This window comes from Sinocyclocheilus grahami, unplaced genomic scaffold, assembly GCF_001515645.1.
Source record: "Sinocyclocheilus grahami isolate Dianchi unplaced genomic scaffold, SAMN03320097.WGS_v1.1 scaffold792.1, whole genome shotgun sequence".
Classification (NCBI taxonomy): domain Eukaryota; kingdom Metazoa; phylum Chordata; class Actinopteri; order Cypriniformes; family Cyprinidae; genus Sinocyclocheilus; species Sinocyclocheilus grahami.
Genome location: NW_015505971.1, coordinates 203,460 through 212,904, shown reverse-complemented (window position 1 = coordinate 212,904; position 9,445 = coordinate 203,460). Strand labels below are relative to the sequence as shown.

Here is a 9,445-nt window from a genome sequence, read left to right as displayed (position 1 = left end):
AGCACTTGAACTAGAGCGAACGCATTCACCTGGAAACAACATGACAGCGGTGACCGTCAGTCTACAGACGTGTGGACAGATTTATGTGCAATATACATTCAAGAAAAACTACAGTAAAACAGACTCGTCATGAACTCCACAGCCACCTGCATCTCCAACGGCAAAAATAACCAGATGAGTAGTTTGAAAACAAACTTTGATATCGTCTTGTCTGAAAGTTTAAAATAATAAAAAAAACTTTGGTTTTAATCAGTCAATAAAATGTAGTTAACATGTTTTAAGATGTTGCTAACATTTCTTGCATTTTTACACATTGCTAACGTTTTCAGATGTCGTTAGCATGTTTAAATGTGCGGTTAGCCTGTTTTTTTTAACGTTATTAAAATGTTTCTATCATAACACATTGCTAACATGTTTTCCCTTGTTGTAGAATTTTTTGACACAGTATCACAGTCACAGTATTGACACGATTCAATGTAATAAAAACATTACATAAAGTAATTCACTATACGACCCGAGCTCTTAAACCTCATCGCTTTGTTACAGCACAGCTTAAACGCTAATCAGTATTCAGGACCACTATCAGTTTCACAACTTACTGTAATATACAGAAAGAACAACAGTAAGCACACCGTGCTTAACAAACACATTTTACTGGCATGGACAACAAGTGAAACACATCAAAACTGTAAAAGTGTAAAAGCTTCATTTGAAAGAAGCAGCATTGAGTTACATAGAAGATGAGACAGTATAACTCAAAACAGCAAAAGTGAATTAAAAAAAGACAACTTTAAAGTTAATGTAAAACAGGACAAATGCATACTACTTATCTAGGAAGTACAGAAAGAAGGCTTCACGTTTTGATTTCTCTTATCAGATTTCAGCCAAGGATGAGTTTCAGCTTGTGGTTTAAGGTTGGATTACAGCAGAGCTGATGCTACAGCACATCCACACTCAGCACAGTCCTCCATCCTCACACTGCTGTTACTGCAAAACTACACACAAACATCTGCCACCAAATAATACAGACTCTGTCATGTAATTCCCTCTAATCACGGTGGCTCTTTAACATAAGCATGTTGGGACAAGAATGAAGTTTTAACGTGGTTTGTGAGCTGTAAACTGTTTGAGGAGGTGACAGTGAGGTAGCTGTAGCTCCAGTAGACGGTTGCATCAGCGCTCAGACACGGACTGACGCTGCATCTCCATACACTCCTTCAGTTTATCCTCAGTCAGAGTCAGTCGCTGCTCCAGAATGGCCACCGTCTACAAAACAAGAACAGAACAGTCATGTGATTGACTGAAAGTGACACTTCCAACCTGATCTCATGTAAAAAAAATAAAAAGTAACTATGAGTTGGTGTATGAACCTGTACAATTTGTCGTGTATGAAAACAAGATTTTTTTTAGAAAAAGGCATGGCCAGTGTGGCATAAGAGATCGTACGAATGATCATACGAATGAGATGCATTTTAGCAGTATCTTGAAAATTGGGCAGGATTTAGCTGTCCGGATAGTGTTAGGAAGATCATTCCACCAGCAAGGAACAGTGAATAAGAAAGTTCTGGAAAGCGATTTTGTGCCTCTCTTCGGTTTCTGTGGTACCATCTCTGTGCTGGAAGAGCATTGCAGTAGTCCAGTCTAGAAATAACCAGGTCCTGGAAGAGGAGTTGGGCGGTCTGCTCAGTTAGGAAGGATATTCCTAATGTTGTGCAGTGCAAATTTATATGCTGGTCAGCATAGATTAGCTCATGAGTTCTGGCTGTTGAAGATTCTAGCTGGATGATGAAATTGTGCTGTACAGTTGGAGATGCTTGGAAGACTAAAGTTCTGTCTCCGCAAGATAGAGTTGCAGGTGATGACAGGTTTCATGTATGCCAAGATGTCTGCCAGGCAGTCCGAGAGCTACTGTGGGATCATCTGGCTGAAAAGAAAGATAAAGCTTCGTGTCATCAACATAGCAATGGTAGGAGAAACCATGTGCCTGTATGATGGGTCCCAGTGATGTAGTGTATATGGAGAAGAGGGGTCCTAGAACAGATCCTTGATGAACCCCCCTGACACCAGATGATGTGCTTTCGACTCTCTCTCTCTCTCTCTCTCTCTCCCCTCCAGGCAACCCTGAAGGACCTACCTGTGAGATAAGATTCAAACCAGAGAAGTGGAGTTCCTGTGATGCCCAGTGGTGATCAGAAGTTGGACAGAAGGATCTGATGGTAAATGAAGGCAGATAGATCTAGCAGAATGAGAACTGATGATTTGGAATCAGCTTTAACAAGCCAAGGGGGTTCAGTGACTGAGAGCAAGGAAGTCTCAGTTGTGAGTGACCACTTAAATCCTGATGGATTGTTGCCCAGCAGGTTGTTTTGTGAAAGGAAATGATGATTCCTGGTGGAAAACATCTCATTCAGATGTTTGAATGAGAAGAGAAAGAATGTCCATAAAGTCAAGTGAAGAGTAGGTCAAGCAGTAGGCTTATCCAAGCCTGCTTGAATGCAGTACTGCATTTTACCTTATTTAAAGGGGCATAACATTTTTTTAGTTACTGTATATTCAATTATTATCAAAAATGCCATTAGGTGGTAATTTAACACTCTGAACATCTGACTGAAACACTGCCAAAACACTGATTTTCTTTACATATGTTGTTTCATGAACAATCCATGCTGAAGTATGCAAAACAAATATATAATCCCATGAACAGGCCATTCGTTAAAATGTGTTGTTACAGTAAGAGTGTTTACGATTCATCCTGCTCTGGCCTGTACTGGGCGCCAGTTCGTGAAAAAGTGTAAAGGACAAGCGAAGTCGTTGACGTGTTGCTCTGGAGGCGGTCTTGTGCTGACACATTCTGCAGTGTGACATAACGTGGGGAGGCACAGAGCGAGTCGTTTTTGCAGCTGGATTCAATAAATGAGGAGGAGGGTTTGAGTTCCAAAGCATACTGTATAGTATGTTTTCATAGTACAATAAACTCTTACTTTCAAACAAGCAAACAAAATCTAATGCTTTAAACAGGCTATGTGATGAGGAATCAAATATGCCTTGATAACGTCATATGCAAAGATGACAGCAAATCATAACAATGGGTAGTTAAATTTTTTTATAGGGCAAGAAGCCCTAAAATATATGTAATAAAAAATGCACGATGTGTCCATGATATTGTGAGAAGCTAAAGTTTCAAAGCATCTCAGTACTGAGCTATTCAGATGGATTATGACCGCATGGAAAAGGAACAGAGCGAAGAACCATAAGGAAGCAAAATAAAGGACGAAGAAAAAGTGAGGGAGGGAAAGACATTCAGATTCAAGCGTGGGAGGGAGTCATAATCCGTCGTCACAAGAATGCATGAATGGCATCTATTTTGGCCGGCCCCAAACAGATGTGCCGTTCTCCTCGTAGACAAACCCGTTGATTATGCGGGTGGAATACGAGCCCCCTCGTTCATGGCATGAGGCAGAAACCGAACACCACATCCTCTATGTGGGGCGGAAGCACAGACGGACCCCTCAAGAAAGCGGCCTTCTCTGAGCGCGGCTGGAGAGGAGGTGAGGAATGGAGGCAGGGTGTCTCGTGCCAGGGTCAGCATGGCGTAGTGTGCTCATGGAGAGGAACACACTGACCTTAATGTAGTCTGGGGCTGGGCCATTCACAACAGCACATGTGCGGTAGGAGCACTGAGAGAGAGCGTGTCCTCGAAACAAGCTCCCCGGGAGAGATGAGCAACTACTGCTCATGTGTCGCTTTCCTTACACTCAGTCCAAGATAGAAAGCTGGCAGCTCTTGAGAGGATATTACATTAAAGAAACCAATTGTCACAACTGATTTTAATTTAATGCCATCCAAACCTCAATATCAATGCTATAACCTTGATATTCTAAAATATTCTTTCTCCCCCAAAAAATACACTCTAGGCCCAAATTTAAAAAAAATGGTTTAAAAATAGCCGCTTTTCCACTATCAGGCCAGTGTAAGACACAGATAATAGCAGGTCAGAGGGGCATACAGCCTTGGCCTTTGAGCCCTGGGGTCAAGAATCAAGCTGCGTTTCACTGTCTGGCCAGCAGCCTCAGAGTGCTACTCTAAAACCTGTCCATAACACGCCTCCATAGGACAACCCCACCATCACACCAGTGAGGGTAAGATGAATAGATAAAGACCTAACGCTCCAGCATTGATATCAGATTAATGATAAATCCTTACAGTGACAGTAATCTGTTAATTTGTGTCAGTAGTGCACATCAAACATGCTTAATAAAACTGATATTTATCATTTTCACATAAAAAGAGAACACACAGGAATGCACAAAACAAATCCATTAGGACTTTTAGGTCCATAGGCATATACACATATTTCCCATCTCACTATACTGTTATCCTTTCAGCCAGAGCGACAGAGGGAGCTCACAGACAGAAAACCGGAGTTATGATGTAATTTATTAAATATGCAGATGCAGGAGTTTGGTATCAACAAAGTCATAGAGAAGAGACAAAAGAAATATGAGAGCAAATAAATACAGGATTATAATCATATTAGCTTGTTTTTAATATTAAGTACTTTAAGCAAAATGTGGATTCATTATAGCAATGGTTAACAAGTGCAACTTTTAGCATCGCATGTAAATCTATAAATAATATATTTCTGTCTCATATGGTTATAAGATTCCCGCGGATTGCAAATGTAAGTTATTTCTGACACTCGCTGGTGTCTGACAGTGAGTTTTGCAATGAAAATGGTTTTAAATGTCTGCCTGATATAAAAACGTGAAGTAAGTAGCGGTTCTTGTTGTCTCCAGACTCAGATAAACATTGTTCATGATCACTCCTCAAGCCCCAGTTGGCCTGCTTTGGACCAAGGAAATCAGCCGGCCAAAAACCCCTGGCTGTTGGCCACAAGGAAGCCCCAACGATCTTCCCTGATCGTTGGGGCTTCCTTGATCAAGCGTGATCAAGCCCCTGAAGTGACAGTGGAGATGCCTGGTCCTGGCACACACTGGTAAGCTTGCTTTTGGCTCAATTTTGGAAATGTGGCTAATCAGGAGTGTTTCTTATGCCGAGTTCACACTGCACGATTTTAGCCCGATTTTTCACTCGCCGACAAATCCCAGAAATCGCAGGCAAATCGGTGCTCGTTCACGCGAGCGACAATCACGTAGCGTGAATTATCAAAGACGCGATCTGACGGAATCGCCGACGCCTGTGAAATATTTGGCATGCTAAATATCTGGAGCTGTCGGTGATTCACAATCACTCTGTGTGAAATTAGTTCTGACTGAAAAACACATCGGCGATGACCTACAGCCAATGAGAGAGCACGATACAGGGCAGTGGGAAGTTCGGGGAGGAGTTATATGAAATGTAGTTTGCGGACCAGTGTTGCCAAGTCCGCGATTGCCGCCGCTTGTTTTTTATGTCAGCAGGTTGAAGCGACCCCAATAACGTGATATTTAGGCCCTGGAATGTGAATTGTACTAGGAAAATTTTGTATTTTACCCCCGAACGAGATTTTTACTGGGGGACCCCCTCGAACGCAATTGGGCTATATTCAGGCTAGTTTTGAGTAGTAATTGGGCAGGGTTTGTAGCGAAAACCTGGCAACCCTGCACCAGACAGAGCTGTCTGCGAGTCTTCCTATTGTGAAGTCATGCAGTGTGTAACCTCCTGTTGTCGTTCCATCGTGCAGTGTGAACACAGCAACAACTGAACGCTACCCCAGACAGTCGTTCAGTGTGAAACCAACAGTGATGCGACGTCTTTGAAAATCGTGCAGTGTGAACTCGGCATTAGGGACATGTAAAGTCTAAGTGTAGCCTAAAATTAACCCTTAAAAGTAGCATCTCTAAGCTCATCCGCCTTAAACGCCTAAAACAAAAAGTTAACAAAACGCATCCAGATCAATGTGGCCACATGCTCAAGTAACACATCCTTCTAAATCAGTGACATTATTGTGACATTGTGCCATCTTCTGCTCTCTTGGAATACTTTTTAATAACACACTGGGAACTGATCACTATCCTTGGGTCACAGTGTTTGATGGGATTGAGCTCTGGACTCTGTTCAGCCAAATGAAGTTCTTCCACACCCACCTTGACAAACCATTTCTTTATGAGCTTCCTGTTATGCCTGGGAGCACTGTCGTAATGAACCAGGAAAGGGCCGTCCTCAAACTGTCGCCGCACATTTACAAAGCACAGCATTGTCTAGAATGTCGTGAAAAACAGTCTCATTTCATCATTATTCTGGGCCAATCAATGGCACGATGCTTTTGGGCAGGTAGTGTTCTTCTTGGCACCCTCCAAAACCAGATTTGTCCGTCAGACTGCCAGATGGTAAAGTGTGATTCATCACTCTAAAAAAACAACATGTTCACACAGCTTCAGAGAGCAATGGCAGTGAGCTTTACACTACTCCAGCAAACACTCAACACTGTGCATGCTGATCTCACGACCACGGACACGACTTCGTGAAGCTCCAGACAAACACATTGTGTTGACAGCGCTTCCTGAGGCAGACTGGATCTCCACATTGAGCGCTGCAACCAAGGACAGCTGATGTTTTGACCGTCTGCTTCACGACTGTACATAGCGGTTGCTCCAAGACATTAACATTTAGCAACAACATCAATCTGCTGACCACTCGATCAGTGCAGACATCTCATGCACAGTCTTGGCATCCACAGTGCCAAGATGAGTGACATTTTAGTGTAACTGTCTGAAAAGAAGAAAAAAAGAAGACTGAAATGAGAATTAAAATCAAAGAAATCCAAGGGTTTGGGTGTCCTAGTGGGCAATGTTGGTTTAAATAATACAGAAGTGGAAGCCAAACCAACCAGACACTGCCTAGAAAAGACCAACCACTGAAACTCTCTGCACAAACAAAGGAGTACTTGTTAGTGAAACTACAGAGAGGCCAGTGATCACTTTGAAGGAGTTGCAGAGTTGAGCCGCAGAGAATGAAGGTGAATCAGTCAACCACATCAAGAGCTCTGGAGAACACAGAGGCACAGAAGAAGCTATTACTCAAACAGACCATCAGCAGATCCCCCACACTGCAGTTACGATGGTAATGGCAGAGCATCGCTCAAGTACCTTTGAAATACAAAACGGGAAATAAACAATTGCATCGGAATGTTGCAAAATGGAAACACGTCTATGGGAAATCTTATACAGCTTGAGAGGCAGATGAAGACACATCCACATAAGAGGTCCTGGTGAAACCCCCACCATAGAATATATGAAGACGTTTCAAAGCAGGTTTGATCTGGGGTAGACCATTCAAGAGCACTTTGAACCACAGAATAATGGGTTTGGGACATACAAGGCAACAGAAACACAAACCCCAACATTCTTGTTTGTTTTATACAATCGAACAACTGAATTTTAATTCTGCTACATTTCTGAGAAGCTGTCATCCAGTGAAAGATCTGACTGCAGATTGAAGCCTTTGGCCTGGTTTTATTCAGTTTGAACCAGTACGAGGCAAATCCCTGGAATGCTAATTACGGCTGGAGAGTTATTTCTGATCATTCTTCCACAGCGCTCTTGCGTTCAGTGTCTTCCCTCTATCCGTGTTTGAGCACAGCACTCCTCCTGCAAGGACCTGCTTGATGTTGGGCTCCGGGTGAGCGCAACCCAAGGATGACCCCCTGCAGTGCATGCGGTTCAGAACGTGGGCGAGACGGGCTGATGCTCAGTAAACAGGCTTCCTGAGCTGCCCCCTGAGGCCGGAGGCAGAGCTCGATAGTATCTGCTGGTATTTCATGCTGGAGGGAATGGGTTTTGCATTTCCTTCCTCTGCAAGTGTGCTTTTCCGATCAATACGAGCAAGAGCCTATCGGCTCCTCTGAAAACACTGGGTAGCAGTATACTCTGGTGAAGGTCACTGGAGTTAGCGCAGGTAAAATCGTGATGATAATACACTACACGAGACACATGCTGTTTACAGGAGCCGTGTTGAAAATGATGCCGCTACTCTGTGTGTGTGAGCTTTGAATTTATTCCTTTTTTGGTTGACAGTCTTGTTGAATAGGACAAGTATCTTATTGTATTTGTCCTAATAGGCATCTGCTACACATAAATTCACTGCTGCTTCGTCACAGATCTACAAATGTAAAAAACAGGCTCTATGACCCTTGTGTAAACCAGGTTTTGTTTGCAGTTTTTTTTATTCCATTTTTTTAAATGCACGTAATATATGCAAATAAGGCAATTTGCATAAAGTTCAGATGGATATAATTTTACAAACAAGGTTATCTACCACATTCCAGAATTCAGTTACAGAAAATTGTTTCATGTTAATAGCAGCAGAGGAAAACAGCAAATGCCTTTTTCATGTGCCCTGTAATCCCACATTACAGGCTCATTAAACCCTCTCCAGGTTTGATCCAGCTCTATTTTTGTTTCTCAATTGCCCACATACCCCAGCTGTGGTTTTTTTAATTCTAAAAGGAGTTGTGGATATTAAACTACACCCGCTGAGTGATAGTAATGATGTTTGGGCTGTAATACACTGAATGTTACTAACATCTACAATTTGCAGTGTGTGTACGGCTGATTCGGGGAGTGTGTATCTTAGCACATTCCCCCGTTTCAGGTTCAGAAGTGAATTATTCATTGGGTCCTTCCAGCAACTGGATCCAGCGTTTTCTTCTAGACAGCACTTGCTGTGTGCATCAGATGTGCCACATTATCCAGTGCACTCCCAAGATTTAGATCTCTTTAGAATTAACATTATGATCAAATGATGGCCAGGAAGATATTGAATGTCATCTGGATGTGCATTTTATGCAAACATCGGATGCTGGACTGCAGGGTCAAAATTACATGATTTTGCATCTTTAAACAATGTTAAAACAACACTGACAGCCTTCCCTTGAACAGCAGAACAACTGAAATGCGTGCATATCAGGGTTCTATCATCCATTTATTAATTATCTTTTTTATCATCCACTTATAATGTTAGTGAAATATTTCTGTGCAAAGATAGTCACATTTTACATTTTAGTTTTCAATAACCATTTTGCAGCCATTCTCTGACCTTCAACATTAAGTCCAGAACAAACACACTGGCCTGTGCAGCGTCAGACAAACAGGAAAAGTCATTTCAGAGGCAGAGTCAACTCTTTGATTAAAGACTGTCTTGAGAATAACGTGCACCGATATATACACTGATTTATATACACACTACCATTCAAAAGTTTGTGGCAAGTATAGTCTTTTAAAGAAATTAATGATTTTATTCAGCAAGGATGCATCATATTGATAAAGTGACTGGAAAGCCCTTTAAAATGTTTAAAAGATTTCAAATGCAAATAATATTGAAAAATAAAATGCATCATGGTTTCCACAAAAATATTGAGCAGCAAAACTGTTTTCGACATTGATAATAATCAGAAATGTTCCTTGAGCAGCAAATCAACATATTATACTGATTTCTGAAGATCATG

The 9,445-nt window shown here is 41.9% G+C and overlaps 1 protein-coding gene across 1 annotated transcript in view; it reads right to left on the bottom strand.

Annotated features, from left to right (window-relative positions):
* Positions 1-636: 636 nt before the first annotated feature.
* Positions 637-9,445, bottom strand: part of poc1a (POC1 centriolar protein A) — a 90,689-nt gene continuing 81,880 nt past the window's right edge. Inside the window, exon 11 of the mRNA XM_016246284.1 lies at positions 637-1,266. Within this exon, the coding sequence (XP_016101770.1) occupies positions 1,174-1,266 (93 nt within the window). The 3' untranslated portion in view covers positions 637-1,173. The remainder of the gene's footprint in view (positions 1,267-9,445) is intronic.